Source organism: Festucalex cinctus, chromosome 10, assembly GCF_051991245.1.
Source record: "Festucalex cinctus isolate MCC-2025b chromosome 10, RoL_Fcin_1.0, whole genome shotgun sequence".
NCBI classification, from domain to species: Eukaryota; Metazoa; Chordata; class Actinopteri; order Syngnathiformes; family Syngnathidae; genus Festucalex; species Festucalex cinctus.
Window position 1 is genome coordinate 10,815,924 of NC_135420.1, and position 20,381 is coordinate 10,836,304.

The 20,381-nt window shown below is 38.0% G+C and overlaps 1 protein-coding gene across 3 annotated transcripts; it reads left to right on the forward strand.

Annotated features, from left to right (window-relative positions):
• The first annotated feature begins 1,823 nt into the window (after positions 1-1,823).
• Positions 1,824-17,729, forward strand: rexo1 (REX1, RNA exonuclease 1 homolog). 3 transcript variants are annotated; one of them, XR_013285468.1, is made up of 17 exons: positions 1,824-2,216; positions 3,877-5,672; positions 5,757-5,852; positions 6,423-6,633; positions 7,810-7,931; positions 9,258-9,395; positions 9,492-9,615; positions 9,743-9,865; positions 10,154-10,294; positions 12,401-12,514; positions 12,609-12,682; positions 12,810-12,920; positions 13,018-13,133; positions 13,240-13,378; positions 13,758-13,878; positions 16,795-17,078; positions 17,174-17,729. XR_013285468.1 is itself a non-coding variant. In XM_077535026.1 (16 exons), the coding sequence occupies exons 1-16, from the start codon at positions 2,033-2,035 to the stop codon at positions 16,881-16,883; spliced, it is 3,699 nt and encodes a 1,232-aa protein (XP_077391152.1). In that variant the 5' UTR covers positions 1,824-2,032; the 3' UTR covers positions 16,884-17,729. The 3 variants fall into 3 exon arrangements, 1 of the variants encoding a protein (XP_077391152.1); XR_013285469.1 differs by having other exon boundaries at positions 16,795-16,937; XM_077535026.1 differs by having other exon boundaries at positions 16,795-17,729.
• The last annotated feature ends 2,652 nt before the right edge of the window (positions 17,730-20,381 follow it).

Genomic DNA, 20,381 nt, shown 5'->3' on the forward strand with positions numbered 1-20,381 from the left:
AACACAGAAACCCACGTGATTGCGTAACATGTTTTCGGGCATTGCAAACGTAATGGGGCAGGAGTGAATTAACTGATGCAACAGCAGTGTGACTTTTGTATTGTCTTCATGGGGCGTGATGGAGCAGTTGACTGGTGTGTGTTGCCCTCTTGTGGGCCTTCTTAGTTTCACAGGTAAACTCTGCGTAAGTAAGTGTAGGCTTAGGGTGTAAATACTGTACAACATAAAAATACAGTGTATCATAATACAGTGTTATGAAGGCACTTTAATTGTGGGGTAATGGGATTTTCGTTGTGCTTAAAAAGGCAAGTGTGTATCATAGGACACACCCGAGCGCACTTGTGGCTAATTAGATAATTAAACTGTCGTCCCTAATTGGATTGCGTGTGAGCGGAAAAGGCATAAAACCACGCACATGATTTGACATGATCCATAAAGGTGAGCGGCAGGTAGGTATAGGAATGTTTTTTTACATTTCCATCCACGTCCGATGATGTAATTAGTTTACTTGCAATTGGCTACCATGCAGGGATCAATATAGGGCCTAAATCAAATCAGTGTCTTTGCCTGCTTTCTGATGACTATGTCTAATAATAGTACGTTAATTCTAAAATAGGATTTAAGAACAGTTACTCTGGAAAAACCTATCAAATCGTGTTGGGTGAATTGTTATTCATGAAATTACTCTCAAAGTCAGCTTTTGGGTGTAAATCATGTTTGCTGACCCAGTTAGTTACACTTCATTTGAGCTATTTAAATGCATATGTACAACTGTTCTATAGTTTAGCCTACTTTAGTACTAAAACAGCATGCATAATAAGGAGCTGAACAGCAAAGTTGGCAACATTAATAGAATTGTTCTCTAGATTCCAGACCGCCCTCTTCATGCTGTTCATGCGTCGTGAGACCAAGTTGACACCAACAGCACCTCACCATTGTGATACAGGGTGTTCTTAAAGGGAAGCGGCCCTTGATTTTAGAGTCGTCTACCGCAGGTTTCAAAAGACACTGGTAGAGTCACAGAAAGGTGAAGTGGCTTTCCTGCAGCAATCGTGCAAAGTAGGCGGCTGATTTTTTTTTTAATTGTTTGGCAAAGTTATGCAACACTTATGGAATCACCCTGAACATTTACCCAAAAGTGGAATATGTGTGATGTTCAATCAAAATGGTCACTACAGTAATTGCATAATGGTGTGCATTTTATTTTTATTTTTTTTACAGAATTATCAGAGGACTTCCAGCTCCTGTGAAATAAATGTATTAAAAACAGTGTTGCTTATTTAAAACACATACACGCCCACACACTTGTCAGTCATTTGTCTGTCGTTCTACGAACATTACACGAGTGGGTACATGTTTTAGTATATCCGTATACGGTATAATGCATTAGGAAGTTCTGCTTTTAAAATTGTGTTGGAGTGTAACAGCTCTTTGTTTGGTCGATCGTGCAAGTGGGTCACTTTTTCGTTTTGCCGTTCTTTTTTTTTTCTTTTTTTTTTCATAGAGCTGAGCGTATACAGAATTGTACGCTATATCATAACGTGTGATATCGCTGAGAACATCTCCTTTGATCTTTTAATAAAGCAAGTACATGTGCCTATCCGGCCTATTTTTGCTTCCTGCTGGGCTATGCAGTAGCACCCGTCCCTGCCTGTACTGGGCTCAAAACAATGACGCGTTATAGGTTTTAAATGAAAGCTGAACAGAAATTTAATTAAACGAAAAATTGTAAGAACGCTGCGGTCAGGCCAGTTGCTCGCACGCCACGCAACACACATTCCAGGACCGAGACAAAGTTTTTTGTTTTGATTTGTTTTTCCCGTCGGCCCGTGCGAACCTGACGCTAAATGACGTCATCCAAATAAACACGCGAGAGGTGACGCGAGATTTAATTTCCGCTACAGATCCAATATGGCGCCGTAGGGACGTTGTTATTGTCCTAACACCCATTCAAGCTTTGTTATATCTCCCACGAATGAGCGGAAACGGCCCGAGAACATTGGCTTGGGCACGAGAGGAATAACTGGGGATAATGTTGAGATCAACCGGCTTCTTCCGTGGGCTTGACTGTCCCTTTTACACGGAATACATTGAGGGCAAAGACAGCAGCAATGGGTGCAACAGACCCTACTGTCACTTCAGGCACAGCCAACAGAGACGGCAGACCTACAGGGGTGCTACTGTCGAAACTAAAAAGCTCGACGCCGCTCAAAAAGGTGACTTAAATCGCGTTACGATATGGGCCAAGATACTGCTGGGCAAACGTTCGGCTTTAAAGACACGTTTGGAAGAGTGCTAAGGAACCGTGACACTAGCGTCTTCCCAAAACCCTTTTGGCAGCGTGTAATTAAGGGAAATATGAATTTGAAAACAGTACAATAGTGTTGTCATGATGGTTGTGCACGTGTCTCAGAGGTCTTAAATATCCAATGGGTCGTTTAACAAGTTGCCTTGGCGTATGTTTGACAAACATGCGTTTTGAACAATTTCTTTCAAATTTTGTTCAACATTGCCATAACAATGTTTCAAACATTGTGTTCTAAACACAGCCAGACTCTATTTGGTACCTGGCCCTTTAGTAGAGACTACAACTTCTTATCAGACTTGTTCCTCCTATTAATTTTTGTCAGTCTCTTTGGCTCATTTCTCACATCAGAATTGAATTTCTCAAAAATACTTGTTCAATTTTCACATCATTGTGCCCACTAAATTTTGCAAACGATTATGTACAATTCTGCTGTTTCCAACATGATTTGCTTATATCGTGTTGATCTCGCACCCCAAAACATTTTGACCTTAGTTTATCACATACATGTTTTAGTCTGTAATTCTTGCATGACATACAGTTTTCCCAAAAGAGATTGTCACATGTTTAGAATTCTTTTTTTTCTTAATCTTTGTTGTATGCAGTGTCTTTTCCTTTCTGTGTTGCAATGAGAGGGTTTTTCAAGTGAACTATGAATCTTGCCCAGTCACTTGCATTAAATCTTCCACAGACACAAAGGTGTAGCGTAACTTGACATTTAAAATACTGTAATCATCATCAAAACTAAAGTGGCAGCTCATATCAGAAAGCCCCTCTAGTTTACGCTGTTATATTGACAGTATGACTGAGCAATTTGACTCGTATCCATAGACAAAGACACAAAGACTTGTCGTTTTGATGGCACAGTTTGACAGATTGAGAAAGCAAATAGCTTTTACAGCAGAACTTGATGTTTTGCTATTTGTGGGAGCTGTCTTGCGAAATACTTACTTTTTGCAAAATTACTTCTGATCTGAGAAACGCAACACAGCAACTCAGAAAATTTGTAAAATCACCACTGTCACATCACAATTATAAAAAGCATCAAAGCTATACAACATAATTTAACAGCACACAATTATGCTACATACATCATCTGAAGTAGTTGAGAATCAATATGTCATAACTTTACAAAAATATTAAATGCTTAATTAAAATTAGGGATGGGTGAGCACCAATATTGTATCTGGCTGATACTAGGCTTTACTTCAAGGTATTGGTATTCCTTCTTGTGGCCCATTTACGATCAGGAACTAGAAATTAGAACAATTTAGAAGAACAGAAAATTGTCATTAATTTCATTTCATGCAATTTTAAGAAAAAATGCTGTATTGTGATATAGTAGTTGTCATAGTGTTTAAACTTGTAGAGAAGTCTTTGCTGGCTTTGGCGGCTCACCACTGCTTCAAAAGAATACTTCTGCACTATACTAATGCTAATTTTCACCATTAACCTGAATCTGAGAATTGTAATGTAAAGCAATTAATGTGTTAGGTGATTTAGGTGTTAGGTGACATTATGAATACTTTTTTGGGTAGAATTCTAAGACTGTCTATGCTATCTTCCTGCAGAAGAAGGTTATGACCCTTTCAAACCTGAAGTTGTAAGCCCTCAGGAGCATCAGAATGGAACTTCGGCTCGCTCGGGAGACCTCACAGACATCGTCAGTGGTGCTCTGGAGGTGGTCAACAAGGCCATCGAGGAGGTCCGCAATGAAGTGGAGAGGGACAAGAAGAAGCTTTTTCAGATTGGGGATGAACCGTATAATCCAAGTGGAAGAACACGTGCATCTTCCTCTGATGGCGTTAAAAGTCAAGCAGCACCTACGCACTTGGCCTACGATCCTGGCAGTTATCAAATGACGTCAGGAGGATATAACCCTACCCCTGGTTGCAGCAAGTACACGCTGGATTCGGACAGTCAAGGAAGCAATAGTAACTGCATGGAGTATGTTCCCACTTCGTTAAAAAAGAATCCATCTCAAACACACACACTCACAGTCCCTTCTATGCCCCCAAAACAAAAGTACTTAATCAAGTCACCTTCCTCAACATGTAAATACACTGTGGATACTTCAAAGCCATCAACAGACATGGAATATGACCCACTCTCCAACTACTCTGCAGGGATTGCTGTAAAACGCAAGAACGATGGCAGCCTGTGCAATGTTATTCTGGGGGGCAAACAGACACATAGACTCCCCATATCAAATGATGCCATTTTCCCGGCTGTGAGAAAAGCACAGCAACAGAGCTTCGACACAAACAAGTACACAATCTCCGACTCGGATGATGAGAGCTCTGGAACCGAGTACAGACCCACTTCGCTTAGTAGTCTTCAGCAGAGAAAAGCCAATAGCATGGCAAGAGTTGGAGACATTGTGGAGAAGGAGAGGAAGGAGGGGGTGAAGGGTGTCGTACATGCACCGACACACATGAATCAGGAAAACTTAGAGACAGGGGAGCATTTGGAGCAAGATATAGGCCCAGAGAAAAAGAAGATAAAGATTGAGAAGTCTGAGAAAGCAAAAGTAGGCCAAACATCTCTTATCAAAAAAAGTAGCAAGGACAAGAACAAAGAGTCACTAAAGAAGTCTCAGCAAAAACACTCTACAAAAAAGGAAAACAAAACTGATGGCAAGAATGATGATCGAAAGAGCACTGTTAAAGTTAAAACTGCTGATAAAATTAATAAAGAACACAAAAGAAGTGATGGAAAGATTAATTCCGAAACAAATTCCAGCAAACAAGGTAAGGACACAGAGAAATGTGTTAAGGAAAGCAAGAAGTCCAAGACTTCAGACAAAGAGCAAAGCAAGCAGAAGGAGAAAAAACATAAAAACGGTCAACTAGATGGTAGTAAAAGAGACAAGGATGGAAAGAAACTTAGCAAAAGTAGCTCCTCGAGCAGCAGTGCTAAGAGCAAAACGAGTTCCACAATCAGCAAAGACAAAACAAAAAACAGCGCCAGCCCAAAAAGCATGAAAGGCCTGGAGCAGAAACGAAGAACTGTAAGTCTGAGTCATGCTGATCTTTTTGGGGATGAGAGTGCAGACGAGGTCGAACCGATTGTGGTGGATAATAGCGATGACGAGTCAGAAGAAGTACTTGTGAGGCAATCTGCTGACACTTTTAAGAGGAGGCAACTAAAGAAGAGGAAAGTCCCAGAGCCGACGGCTCTGTCTTCCTCTGAGGATGAGAAGGATGAAGCCGCCGAAAGTAGCGGGATGAATAAAGAGGCTGCGGTGGACTTGTCACTTTTCCAGGATGAGTTGGACTTCGACTCAGATCCCATGGAGGAGTGTTTGCGGATCTTCAATGAATCCACGGATGTCAAGAAGGAAGACAAGGGAAGACAAGCTAAGCAGGTAGTACTCATCGATTCTTCACGCTTTTTCCTTTATTTGGGTAAAATGTCTGGTGTCACGTGTTGATGTTTTTGCTGTCATCAGCCATCCAGAGAGTCAGAGGAGGACGCTGAGAGCACTTTAACCACTCTCTTCCCTGGTCAGAAGAAGAGAGTCTCACATTTTACTGCCAAAGGAAATGTAAGTTGACCTTATCCTCCATCTCTTTCCTAATCATGTGAACACCGTTCTAGTCATTTGTTCCCAAACTTAACATCTTTGATATGATTGTGACGTATTATCAAGTCTATATTTATATAGCCCTTAATCACATAAGAGTCTCATAGGTCCTTCACAAGGCCACAGTGGACGAAGATTGTGACATTATCTGATCTAACACCCCCAACCGGGCATGGAAAAACTCAAAACCCCATTTATTTAGAGCATTTATTTAGAGTACTAATTATTTAGAGTACAAATTATTTCTTCATTCAAATCCACAAGAAGCAGTCTGAGGCTTATACACAGAAGGATTGGCATAGTGAGATGTAGGGCTCAACTGATTAACCGGCCAATTAATTTTAAAAATATGAAATGCATAAAAGATCCCCCAAAGCCACCCCCACCCCACTAAAGACACACTAAATCTAAAAGTGATTCAACTCAATCTGCCACTGTTCCAACCTGAACCTATTTAGGATGTTGAATAGAATTTGCTTTTGCATCATCAATGGATAGTCTCTCGACTAAACTTATTTTCCTTTTTGTCAGGCCGATGCACCTTCAAAAAATGTAGTCCGGCCGCAGAGAAGACCCACGGCTCAGGAGGTTTGCTATCAGCGCATGCAGATGGCGCAGCAGCAAGCTGCTCAGCTTTCTGCTTCAGTCAAACCACCCTCGCAGAGCACACTCGGGTCCAGCTCTTCAGGAGAGAGGAAAAGGATCGCACACCGTCCCAACCCAACATTATCATCAATGACAGGTATGTTATCAACATTTATTTCTGTTGTTATATTGTGCCGTTTTCTCCTCCTCAAATCGTCCTATCATGCGTCCAAAAGGAGGTTGGATGCAAGATCTGTGTGTAACTTTGCAACATATTCATGTTGGGTGTTATCATGATTGTAGTTTGCAGTGTTTTAGTAATACATCTTTTTTTTTTTTTTTTTTTTTATTTATTTATTTTTTTTTTTTTATATATATTTGGTCTCCTCAGAAGGACAAAATGTTAGAAACAATTTTCAGTACAATGCTGATGTTTATAATACACATTCTAGACTTTTATTCGCTGCCATTGATGATTATATTTGCAAATTCAGTTTTTCAACTGGGATGGGTCACTGTAAATGTTGCGCTAAGAAGCAACTTTACTTATATACAGTCACCAGTAGATAGCAGCAATGCACCATTCTAAATCAGCCCAGTTTGTGAAACGGCTGCATTTTGTTAAACCTACTTTTGTTTTCCTGCTGAATATAAAACAACTAAAAATGGTAGATTTATTTTTTTCTTTGTTGGTGAAAGGAGAGAGTCTATATTTTCATTTTGTTACATTCAATATATCTACAATCATTGCACACAATAGCCTGTGGGTCTTGAAAAAGTCCAAATGCTCTAAAATGGCTGCCGGTAATTAAATACTATCTCTCTGATCATTTCAATCCAAATTATGCATTGTTATTTTGTTAATGGATCTTATTTGTTTGTCGTAAGGTAGAGACTTAGAGCAACACCCTGTCCAAATAATTTATTCTTGTATATTTGTTGAATAGGTATCTTATAGCTGATAATGGTAAAATGAAGGTGACAAAAACCTGTAAGAAGTTGTATTCAAGAAAAGTATTTACCATTTTAGATGTAATTCCCTAATCCCCCTCACCGCCCTGAAATACAATATAGTGCACCATCCAAAGGGTCCTAATTTATTAAATTTGACAACTGTAAATTTAGAATAATGGTGTCTGTTTTGAGAAAATGTTTGCATAATTGCGTACGTAAATTAAAGTTTGTCATTTCCATCTTAAAGATATTTACTCAGCGAATAAAATTCAACTTAAAGGGCTTTAACTGTCCTGTGCGACACATTCATAACATTCTAATTCAACCCAAGAGAAATATTTGATGGGGCTATTATGACTTGCTCTGATTATTTGTGCAGGTTCTTCAGATGCTAAACCAGCTGGTAGCCTGCCTGTTCGGACCCAAACCACAGCCGGTATCTTGTCAAAGACCACATCCACCGTTGCACAAAAACGAATGGCTCATACACCTACCATGAAGGTATTTAACCTCTAGAATGTCTTATCCAGTAATTAGTCAATGATTGGGAAAATCCTATAGACATGCCTGTTTAACTTGGACAACTGCTATTCGAATGCCCTTCTAAAGTCACTTTTCTACCATATGGTACTGTTTGTGATGCAGTGTGTCAGTAAGGCTGGATTAAGTGGATTTACACTGCAGGTCAAAGTGCCAAATTCCGATTTATTGTCGACTGTATAGCAGGTATTTTTGACTATTTCTATGTACATTTCTATTTTCTAGTGTCACATACGACTGTGTTTATATAGACAAAACACATGAAATAACGTATGAGTACTTCAAGTCATCTTTATTTATATAGTGCTTTCAAACAGCCACCATTCAGTTTATGACATGACATATTTTATATGACACTCATATTGACTGATAGATGATACGTATCCCACAATTGGCGGAGAATTGATTTTAATCAGAAAAATCCCATTCAAACTGTTTTTCTCCCTGTCATGCTGCCAATACGCATTGTGCAGTGTAAGAGCAAAAGAAAATGCCATTGTCACCTGCTCAATGTAATGTACACACGTATACGAAATTGTTTCATACCCCCCGTTAATGCACGAAAAACCCACAATGGTAATTGAAATCACTTGAAACTGAAATTGAAAACAAAAGTAATTGTTGATATTAAAATAGTTGATATTAACAAAGTGAGGCATCACTTTTGAATTGTCATCCAACAGAATTATTAAAAAAAAAGAAAAAAGAAAAAAAAGAAACAGGCCTAGACAAAAATGGTGGTACCTCTAATAAGATTGAAAATCATTTGACCAGTGGGACATGTTTAACTCAGATGTGTTTTAATTGTCATCACAGATGTCTTCAAACTCATAATCAGTCAGTTTCACTATTAAAAGGGTGACAAATAGTCACTGTGCATGATATTATAGACAAGCATGTTAATGTAAAGGCTTTAAGACCATCTCCAAGTAGCTTGATGTTCCTGTAGCACATATATTATTCAGAACTTCAGAAGTTTAAGATCCACAGCTCTGTTGCCAACCTCCCTGGATGTGGCCGGCCACAAGAGGAAAATTGATAATAAATTGAAGGTATCCAAAAAGCACAGAGAACCTCCAAAGATATACATGGTGAACTCCAAGGCAAAGATACATGAGTTTCAGATCACACCATTCGTTGTTGTTTGAGCCAAGGTGGACTTAATGGAAGACGACCAAGAAAAGCAAACAAATCATAAAGAAATCGAGACTGGAATGTGTTCATGTTGATTTTATGTATAAAATGTGATCTAATGCCAATATAATCCCTGTGTTCTCACTTGATCAGAGTTCTTCAATGAAGCGTCCCGTCATCCCTATTGACTGTGGGTCCAAAATCCCAAATAATATTCGCCAGCGCTACCTCAACATTTTCATCGACGAGTGCATCAAATTTTGCCCATCAGAGGATGTTGCCTTACAGATGGTAGATGGCTTGAGACTCTTAAGCTGCTATCTCAATTGGTTTAGTTTTCCCTGTCACAGTTTGTCAATTGAAAACTGTTTTTTTTTTTCTTGCCAGGGCCTTGATGAGGAAAAGCTGGTGTATGATCGCAGTAGCAGCAAGAAAATCTATATCAATCTCGCTGTCAACACACTGAAAAAGCTCCGTAACAAGAGCAGCTCCCGCTCCTCACCTGCCATTAGTATGTCAGCACAGTCGTACATTGACATACACCATGTAACGTGTACTGAACGTATATATATAATATTAGGCAGCGGCTTAACCTCTGTTTATACTATAAATGTATGTATGTCTATGTTGCTTTACAGAGGAGGAAGTTCTACCTCCTCGGAAAGCACAATCTCATCAGGAAGTTTTGGGAGGCCGTCTTGCAGCTACGACTAGTTTCACTGTCAATAGGATGGGTAAACAGCAAAAAGAGAAGCTCACTGGTGAGTGTTGATCCACCTTGTTTTTAATCTAACTGCAGTACAAAGCCTCAATAAAGGAAGAGCCAGTTTCAAACAGTTCTCAATTAATGACATTGGGCTCTACAGTAATCCACATTTTAAACAACTCATATTTACACTTTGTCGGCCAAATTGCACATTTGTAGTAAAACTTCTGCTTATTTCCATTGCATGCCTATCAAAATGCACATCAAATCTATTTGTTCATGCTGCAATCCACCCAAAACTGTTTTCTTGATTGATTGAACATTGTTCTCTGCCATGCTTTAGGAGCTGCACTTTACAGGAAGCTGAAGGCATATCTAATGACAGAGCAGCAGCTGCAGGAGAACGGATATCCTCGAATAAACCCCGACAGTGCAGGGAAGGCTATTGTGTACAACTTACCAGAGAAGAAGGTTGGCATGGACCGTAAGTACTGTCGGTACTAGAGATGTGCGGGTGAAGCTCTCTGAACCTTTGAGGCTTTATTTCAAATTGTGGTGAAAAAGATTTGGAGCATTTGTGCTTTCGTGAAAGCAACATATGGGACATCTAGTGGACGAAAGAAGTAAAAGCAACCCATGACATTGAAGTGTGAAACAAACACTCACGCTTATCTTTCATCGATAAAAATCTAAATAAATCAGATACAGATCATGTATTATTCACAGAAGTCTGTGCTAATAAAAAAAACAAAACATCATAAATAAACTGATTGATGTGTGTATGTTGATGTTTATTATAAACAGGAGTACTTTGAACAGTTACAAAAGGACACAGTCCATGGATGTATTTATTTAGAAGTTTGTATTAAAAAAATAAAATACAAACTTCCACAATCGAAGGTTTTATGCGACCCCTCTTTCCGCTCTCTAATTTTGCATCTTTGAAAATGTGCGTTGTTCACTGTAATTTAAAAATAAAAATAAAAAAGGACCAGATCATCTACTCAGCTAAAATGAGGCAACAGATTACAAGCAATATTATTAATTAAATTTCACGAGTTTGGTATTGAGTAAATATGAAATGAGACCCTTAATATTATACATTTAATATAAGTAGCTTTGAATAGAGAATTTATTTTTTTTTTTTTTACACCCCCCACTCGCTCAATCAATGTGGGGAATCGAACCCAGGCCACCTGCGCCAATAGAAAGTGACTTCAGCAGTCACCACCCAGAGGATGACCAAGATTGAATTTGAACTTAATGGGACATTCTCTTTGTCAAGAGACCGAAAATTCCAGTTCGTGATTTTGCGGGCCACCAACCAACAAAGCATTTCGGGCCGTCAATACACGCTGTGACGTATGAAGCTTCGAACGTCATCGGTCACGTGATACTTGCAGAATGATACAAGCACGTTTTTGAAGCCGCGTGATTCAGGAAATCCGAACCAATTTTCGAGGTTTCGGTTTCATTTGAACATCACTAGTAGTAGAATCACACACATCAGTGACATCACATATGGTGCTCAACATAGGAGTTATTTATTTATTTTTTTAAATTGTACATTCATGATGAAGTGAGCTTTAAACTGATTTTCATTTGCCTTATTAAATCATTTGCTCCCAAAAACGTACAAATGCGTTCTATTTTCAATCTTACAATGCTTCCAAAGACATATTTGTACGTTTTTTTCTTTGTTTTTTGTTTTTATGCTAGAAAAAACAGAAGGCTTTGATGCAGCCTCTGAACTGAAGAGAATGGCAATGGTAGTTATTACAAAAACGGCCAGCAGGTGGCAGCAGAGTATAAGAGATCAACCAGGGCTGTTGCAACAAAGCTGTTTTCCCCACAGTTTTAGAGATTCGTGAATAAAGATGAAATTTAGCTATATTGTAATGCTAATTGATACAAAAGGGAAACAGATAGAAATGTTTTATTTCCGGATTAAAGAATACACTCTAATCTTTCTATTGGTAGGTTTCATGTTTTTATCGCAATAGAACACAATATTCTGTGGGCCTTACAAAATACGTCAAAATCCAGTAAAACAGCTGGGAGCGAAGGGGGTTCCTTCAGTGAAAATGGCTGGGAGGGAGGGAGTTAAAAAAACAAAAAACTTGGCATTTGAACAGGACTTTATAGACTTTTACTTCCTTGTGTATGCGTCTTAAACTTAAAGAGTTCTTAATCCATTTTGCTAAGATATTTTGGCTAAATGAGTAATTAATTTTGGGGGTATGAATGCTCTTTATATTGGGGGTTATGAACTATCAGTATTGGTGACTACTCAAGTGTTGAGTACTAGTACTGGTGAATGTCTGGAAAAGAAAGTGGCACTGAACATTCCTAGTTTTTTTTTTATTTTTATTTTTTTATAGTTTCGAATATCTTCACCCTTTTCATCTTCGGTTGACTTGGTCTTGGCTATACTTGTTGGCTTATGTATTTTGTGTGATTTTTACGTCTGAAGCCCTTTAGTGTTCTTTGTGTTCCATAATCATTCTCATGTATATATATGAATAATGTTAACATGTTAACCAACTATGTAATTGAGTGGGTGATTAGATTGTTTCCCTTGTGTTTGTAGCATTCACCAAGATATGCTGCAGATGCGGCGCCGAATATAAAGTCAATCTCAAGGGTAGCTGTCTTCGTAAAGAGGAATGTGCTTATCACTGGGGACGTTTGCGCAGGCAGAAAGGTAAGGTGTTATTCGTCCATCCAAAGTGGTGAAAACTTTTGTTTACGTCAGCCTCCTCTGTTCTGTTCTGTCCTGTTCTGTTCTGTTGGGGCAGTGGCTGGAGCCTGGGAGACCATTTACAGCTGCTGCTACGGGGCTGTGGGCTCTTCAGGCTGCCAAATGGCCCAGGTATCTTCCAATGTCCAAATTCAAATTTGCATTTCAAAGCCAATTAAAATGGTCTTTATGCATATTTATTATTGTGTAGGTTAAGCTCTGTTTATTTGATGTATCGCCACACTGCACATTTCCACAGCAACATGTTCAAGATGGGCGTAAAGAGTCATTAGAGGGCTTTGTGACAACATTCAGCAAAGATCTCCCACTAGATGGCAATGGAGGAGTGTTTGCCTTGGATTGTGAGATGGTAGGCTACATTTGATAATAGTAAATTAGTTTCTTCTCGAACTGCCAATTTGTCCTCATACAAAATGTTTCTTTCGCTTTTGTTTTTTTGTAACCAGTGTTACACAAAGCAAGGCCTGGAGCTGACAAGAGTAACAGTCATAAACTCCGACTTAAAAGTTATCTATGACACGTTTGTGAAACCTGAGAGTAAAGTGGTTGACTTCAACACACGGTACGTTTGTCCCCTAAATCCGGAATTTAGCTTATACCGGAGTGAAGATCTGTTCATTGTAAACAGCATTGTGAAAGAACTACATGGTTTTTTTTTTCTTTCACAGTTTTTCTGGTGTGACAGCGGAAGATTTGGATGGCGCCACCATCACTTTGCGAGATGTTCAGGCTGTGCTGCTCTGTATGTTCAGTGCTGAGTCCATCCTGGTGGGACACAGCCTGGAGAGTGACCTCTTGGCTCTCAAGGTAGGCGCCCCACAATGTCTGGTCATCTTATTTGATTGCCCATGTGCAAGTCACTAGAAGTGACTCATATTAGTCAACTTTGGCTTGTCAAGATAGCTTGTGAGCTACCCCTGTTTATGCAGTTTGTTCTTTGCATTTGACATACTGTAGTCAGTAATGATACTACTCATTTATGTAAAATGTTGAGCATGTTTGTTGGTGAGTTGTTTGTCAGGATGTTCTCTGTGACTGATTCACAACCAGTCCATGGAATAGTCTGCATTTCACCCAAATTAAGATGGGATGGTGTGTTTTTGCAGTGTTTTTTTTCTGCTGATAATGCAAAAAAAAAATAAAAAAAAAATCAGTCATTCTCCATTTCTGCCTTTATCCAATTCAGCTCATTCACAGTTCAATAGTAGATACAGCCATCGTGTTCCCTCACAAACTTGGCTTACCCCACAAGCGTGCCTTGAGGAACCTCATGGCCGACTACCTCAAACGCATCATCCAGGACAGCGGTGAGAGTTCCACAAACTTAGCAACAGATGTGTTTTACTGTACTGAGCTTTATAAAGCCGTATCTTCTAGACCAGTGATTCTCAAATGGGGGTGTGAGTAGGCACACTAGGGGTATATGAGATTTTAAAATATATTTATATATAAGTTCATAAAATTAATTGTATACTCAGTAGGCAAATGAATTTCAGTGTCCTAAAAACCCAGCATCTCCCCCATACCAGAAAGGTTTGACCCAACTTGTCATATGGCAACGTCAATCACTAGAAAACTTTATTTAAAATTTATTTTTAGTTTCATCTTTTTATTTCCAAATAGTTCAAGAGACCGCATGAATACAAATAGAGAGTTCCAAAGTAGAGATAGACCGATATGTTTTTTTCAGGGCTGATACCGATGCCGATTATTAGTAGTCAATGACGCCGATAACCGATATTTGGAGCCGATATTAATTTTCACTAAAAAGGGAAAATATTGGCATCAAAATTTGGAAAAAATACAAACTTCAGTTCTGTTTTTTTATTTTAAAGTATATACTTATTGAGCAACTTTTAGGGTTAGTAAAATATTGGATTTTCTTTTTTTTTTTTTTTTAAATCTTAGTCAATAGACATCTTTGTTTTTAAAATCTAACAAGTCCCAGGATCTCCCAGGTGCAGTGGCATGTTTTCAAAAGTTAAATAAAAACAAACAATTGTTTTTTACACTAAACAAAGTATTTCAATATATTTGAAGTATTTTATTTATTTTTTTAATTATCTTAGTTTTAATTTCAAACAAAAACAGATGGTGCTGAGAGTTCCCAGGGTCAGCAGCATCTCTGAAAATTTAAATTGAAAAAAAACAAAAAAACATTTAAATTAGTTCCTTGAAGTTAAGTTTTTTTTTTTTTTTTTTTTTTTTTTAAATGGATCTATTATCGGCCATATGATTCTTCAAAATGGCCGATGCCGATATTCGTCAAAATGCTTAATATCGGTGCCGATAATCGTCCCAGCCGATTATCGGTCTATCCCTATTCCAAAGTCTAATAATAAATCAGACAATGATGGCACAGCACTCGGTTTTTTGTTGTTTTTTTTTTCTTCAATCAGAAAGAAATGCTTTGCGCTGGTTTAGGTGTACTTGGCTGAAATAATAATAATAATAATAATAACGGGGGTACATCACTGAAAAAAAGGTTGAGAACCACTGTTTCTAGACTTTGCAATCATTTTTGTTTGGAAAAATGATTATGTTTTATACAGATCACAGGGAAGATGGAATTAGAACTTTACTACTTACTCTGCTTATCATGTGTTTTTGGCATCTTGTCTTCTAATCAGCCAATTTACTCTTGACTCCTGACTCCTGCTTTTGGAAGACTATAACGCACTGGAGCAGTGAAATGTCAGCCAACAAAGGGATAGTCTTCAAACATCTGAGCCAGTCAGAGAGTACAATATATAAACTGGTTGTGGATGAGAATAGTGGGTTGCCTTGCTAGCTTCAGCTATTCTAATTGGCAGTAGAGTTAAACTAAAATATTCATACTCGTGGGACTGATGGCGAGGAACGAGGGTATGACATGAACTTCTTCGTCGCCAAAATGTGTCCAGTAATGCATGGGGAACAACTGTGTGATAATGAGAACTTTATTCATTTCACACCATGCAGCAGAATCACCATACTTGTTGCTATGAGACTGTGTTGTAACACTTGTCGCACAATGGTGTGGAAATATTTTGCAAAAAATGCGTTTGGTAGCATGGTCACTGCAAAATATGGATGTCTATTCTCAAATACAATAAAAGAAAAAGTAACAAAAACAGTTAAATAGAAATGCTAATTGTTTTTGGTATTTTAATAATTTTTTTAATGCATTTCTGTGCTCTGCCATCCAAAAGTCTCCATGTGAAATCAGTCTGTGGTACAAAAAAGGTTAGTAATCTCTGTACTATATATAAAAAAATATTTCAATAATGTCATCAATTCAACAGCTTCACTTTCATTAGATTATATTAGCAAAGTCTAGCGTCATGTTTAAAATACAGAGACTCTTTGGTGTGCTTTTGAACAGAAAAGCAAAATTGCTGCAGTTCCACACTTGTGTATAAGTTGAGATACAGGAGCTGTATTAAATATTCTGCCGCACTTGATGCACTGCATCAAACAGCTGTTTCTAATATTTTGACAGCCTTTGGTGACTTAAAAATGGTAACCAAAATATTAGGATGAAACATTTGGGCTGAATGAAATATGTGCCACCAGAAACTGAATTTGAATGTTTTTTTTTTTTTTTTTTTAATGACTAAAGTTGAATAATTGTGTTGAAAAACTTAATTGATATTACCGGTATACATTGAAAAATGTTATTGTTTAATTTGAATCATACATTGCATTGAAATACTGAGTCTGAATTGCACAAGTTGAACTTATTAGTTTGGAACTAAATTTCATTAAACATGATACTGAATATTAAATGATGACATGTCTTTCAGTTTTTCTGAAACTATTCGATCCTTACCGAAAATTCTAGAATAATTCTGTATATTTTCACATTCAGTTCTTATCAATATAAATTCAGTTTATTTATTTATTTAATTTTATATATTTATTTCTTTATTTATTATAAAAATGCAATTCATGTTGAGTCTCTTTTGATTGCAAGTTGAGGTCCTAATGTTGTGGATAATTTGGGTAACGCATGTTTTTACACCAATTGAGAAGTCAAAATTCTGTCAAATTCAGTAATTGGATTTCCGTCCAAATATTTCAAACTTTTTACGTGAATTTATGTTGGTAGCAGATGTCACCAGTACACACCTTAAAAAAAAAAAAAAGGAAAGCATGTCTTCATGGATTTCTTAAGTAAATTCATTATGTGACATTTTCCATGCTGGTTAACAGCATCAGCTCTCATTTCTTTCTGGATTTAGTCGATGGCCATGACTCAAGTGAAGATGCCTCCGCCTGCATGGAACTGATGATATGGAAGCTGAAGGAGGACGCAAAAGTTCAGAGATGACCTCACGCCACCCCTTCAGGCCTCACATGGCGCTAAGGAAGGACAGTTGGAGAGGTTGGGACAGTTCAGTCCACTTTTGAGCACAAACAGGCCAGAAGCAACTCTTGTTGTGTCTTCTTGCCAATGACGGAGATAAGCAATAGGAGCCCTCGTTATCAGTGTTACTTTTATTGACAATTCAGTCCTCGTTTGTATGTGAGTAAAAGTGCATTTGTTGGTTTCTTTGAGCCATTTTAATGCCCAAGACCTCAACAGCAATCGGAGAATAAAAGACTTGTTGTTGTTCACAGGAGGAGGAGGGGGGAGTTGTCAGTTCTATGGCAGGCTACATTGCACTAGAGGAAAGTTCATCTCTGTTAACATGCGTTAACTTCCAGTGGTAAGGAAGTCACTTTTTTCATGTTGTACATAAGTGCATTGCACTCTTGTCTGTTCGAACGTTACCATGGAAATGCACTTGCTCTTTCCACATTGCAACCAACATCCTGTTTGTGTAAGGATAATTGCATTCACGTTCATTTAGCCAAAATGTGACTGAACGTATCATACTTGATCATGTTAAAGAAACACATTGTGTTTATTCTAAACTATTTAATATATTTACAGTATATGACTGTACCATCATTACCATCTTTTTCATGTGTGTTGCATGAAATGGAATATCAGGAAACTTACATTTCAAGTTTGGTATCATTGGCCTAAATTCAGTCTATATGAGATACCCTGTTATGTTGTTAGGTTGATAATGACCACACAGAATGTTGTAAATAAGCTCTATGCAGTTTTGTTTTCTATTTCTGTATTTTTTGGTTGTTATCTTTTCTATTAAAAGGGTATTAGTAGAAAGAGGTCTGTGTTTTTTTTCCCCCCCCCCCTCCAAAATAGTGACAGATTTGTCCCAAGTACGGTGCAGGATCTCTTTCAGTGTGCTCATCCCGACCGACTGTCCTCTCAACAGCAGGTGCAACTGCTGTAAACCTCATTTCTCCAGCAGATGTGATAAATGGGAGTGAGAGGCCCATCCTTTGCCTATTAAGCTCCTCACGTCGCATGTCAGGATGCATTTCCCCCGGCCGGGCCAGAGAGCCCAGGTATGAAAAGAGCCAGATAGCTAGAATCAATAGCAACACAATGTTGGAGTGACGGGGAGGGGGGCTTCCTAGTGTGTATTGACTGTTGCAGAGGATTTTTATTTTATTTTTTTTTAACATGGAGTAAAGCAGCTTAGAGGGGTCGTCTTCATTATCAAATTCGATCAGCGCTCGCCTTTCTCTCACACTCTCGTGGTCACCTTTGAGTAGTTTAGGTCACGCCTATGTGGGGGGATCTGAAATTGACCCCATGCTGAGCAACGAAGAGCTCAATTATCTCTGCATGAGCCTGAGCAAAGAAACTCGTGAACTTTTTTTCCATTATGTAATATAGTAATATAACTACTGACTATTCTGGCTACTTATCTGATCACTAAAGTTTTAAACAAGAACAGTGTAAAAAAAAAAAAATATATTTGAATTAAAATGATATTCGATTTTTTACTTTGCACAGTACTTGGTGAAATAAAATACCTGTAAAACTTTTGACTTCTGTGGCCCAAACACCAACTGTGCTGTGCTAAAGCTGTGCAGCATCACCCACTGGTTGCTCCTGTTAGACCAGGGGTCAGGAACCTTTACTATCAAAAGAGCCTTTTTAGGCCAAATAAATAACAAAAACATGCGTCTGGTACCACAAAACAATAGAACATTGAGAGAAAGGAAACAGTGTGTTATTGTTACTCTTATGTACTGAGGGCCCAAGGACTACATAGAGCTGCACCATAACACAAAAATATGCAACATCCAATATTTTGAGATTCATTGTCTTCTACATTTATTTATTTATTTATTTATTTATTTATTAAATAGTTTTTCATACATTTTTTTACTTTTATGCCTTTCAGTCAAATTTCTGACATTTGTGGCAATTTTATGGATATTTGGTCAATTTCTTCCTTTTGTGGACATTTTTTGGCTATTTTTTGACATTTGATTATGCTATTTTACCTAGTAATTTTCTGACATTTTTGGCAATTTTGTGGACATTTTTTGGTTATTTGGGGGATTTCTTCTTTTGTTTTAGGACATTTTATAGTTACTTTGGGAACAGTTTCTATTCTGTCTTTTTTTTTTTTCCTGACTGTTTTTCCAATTCCAAAAACATTTTATGGTAATTTTCGGCCTTTTGTTTGTTTTTTTTGTTTTTGTTTTTTAGACATTTTAGGTTACTTTTAAACATTTTTTTTTTTTTTTTTTTAATTCAATTCTCTGACACTTTTAGAAATTTCATGGACGTTTTAAGGTAAATTTCTGCTTTTCCTCTTCCTTTTTGGACATTTTATGGTAACTTCTTGAACATTTTGAGGTAATTTTAAAAAACTTTTTCATCTACCTTTCAACATCTCACTTTTTGACAACTTGAAACATTTGGATGGTGACATTTTTTGAATATTTAAATATTTCTTTTTTAAATCTAAATTTCAGTCTAATTTTTCATTTGAAGAATATTTTATCTAAAAAAATAAACAATTTAAAACATGTAAAAAGTAGATATTACTTTCTAGTAAATTTTCTGAGAGACCGCTTACACTTGTCTTTAATCTACAGCACTCTGTGCCAATTAAGAGACTGATCTCGACTCAGCCCTTGTGTATTGATCTGCTTTGTTAGGCTCCCGAGGGCTGAACAGACTGTATAAAGTGCTAGTTAGAAAAGTATCAACAAACATTTATAATAGGTTGACTGTAGAATATACCATAACCCACTTGAGCAAGCTGATGTGTAACATTGTTTATTAGAATTATTTTGTGTGAATCCACGTTCTGAAACGACATTTAGACAATGGTGTGTGCATGTGAGTGCACTTGGTCAATATCGGTCTAGGCCTGGCGTGTCATAGCCAGTGTCAGAGCTCACAGCGTGATCCTGGCTGCTTAAGAAGACCCACTTGACCCACCGCCCGCTCTCCCACTCCGTCTCAGGTCAAAGGCCAGCCGGCCCTATCGATTCCCCCCATGAAGGGTGCTTTAGCTCCTCCGCCCGCTTGCCGCTCTTTGGCCCAACTGCTCGTGTAGCAACATCGCGCTCCCAAAGGCCCCTCAATTGTGCTCCGCATGCCGATTGATCCAGTGGCTGTCAAAGGGGGTCTTCCATTCAGATAACTGACAACTACAAAGGTCCCCTCTTGACACATCTTGTCAATATAAATTTCCACTATTGATAACTCATTAAAGAAAGCCGTGACATAAGGGGCCCTGCTTTAAAAACATCTGTTAAACAGGAGACATCAACAAAAAAAATGGCAGAACAAAAAAAGAGGTGACATATAAGCCACCTTCTCCCTCCTCATTCCCATCTGTGCTCTATTAGACAAGTATATTAAAAAGGGATACTTGATTCACTGAGTCATGTTCAGCAGTAAAATGCTAATATTTTGTCCAGAACGTTCATTATTTTTCTTGTA

Coding starts and splice junctions, on each gene's coding strand:
- rexo1 (XM_077535026.1), top strand. CDS start 2,033: ATGTTGAGATCAACCGGCTTCTTCCGTGGGCTTGACTGTCCCTTTTAC. Junction 10,295..12,400: donor GAAGAAGGTTGGCATGGACC/GTAAGTACTGTC, acceptor TTGTGTTTGTAG/CATTCACCAAGATATGCTGC. Junction 13,379..13,757: donor GTGACCTCTTGGCTCTCAAG/GTAGGCGCCCCA, acceptor TATCCAATTCAG/CTCATTCACAGTTCAATAGT.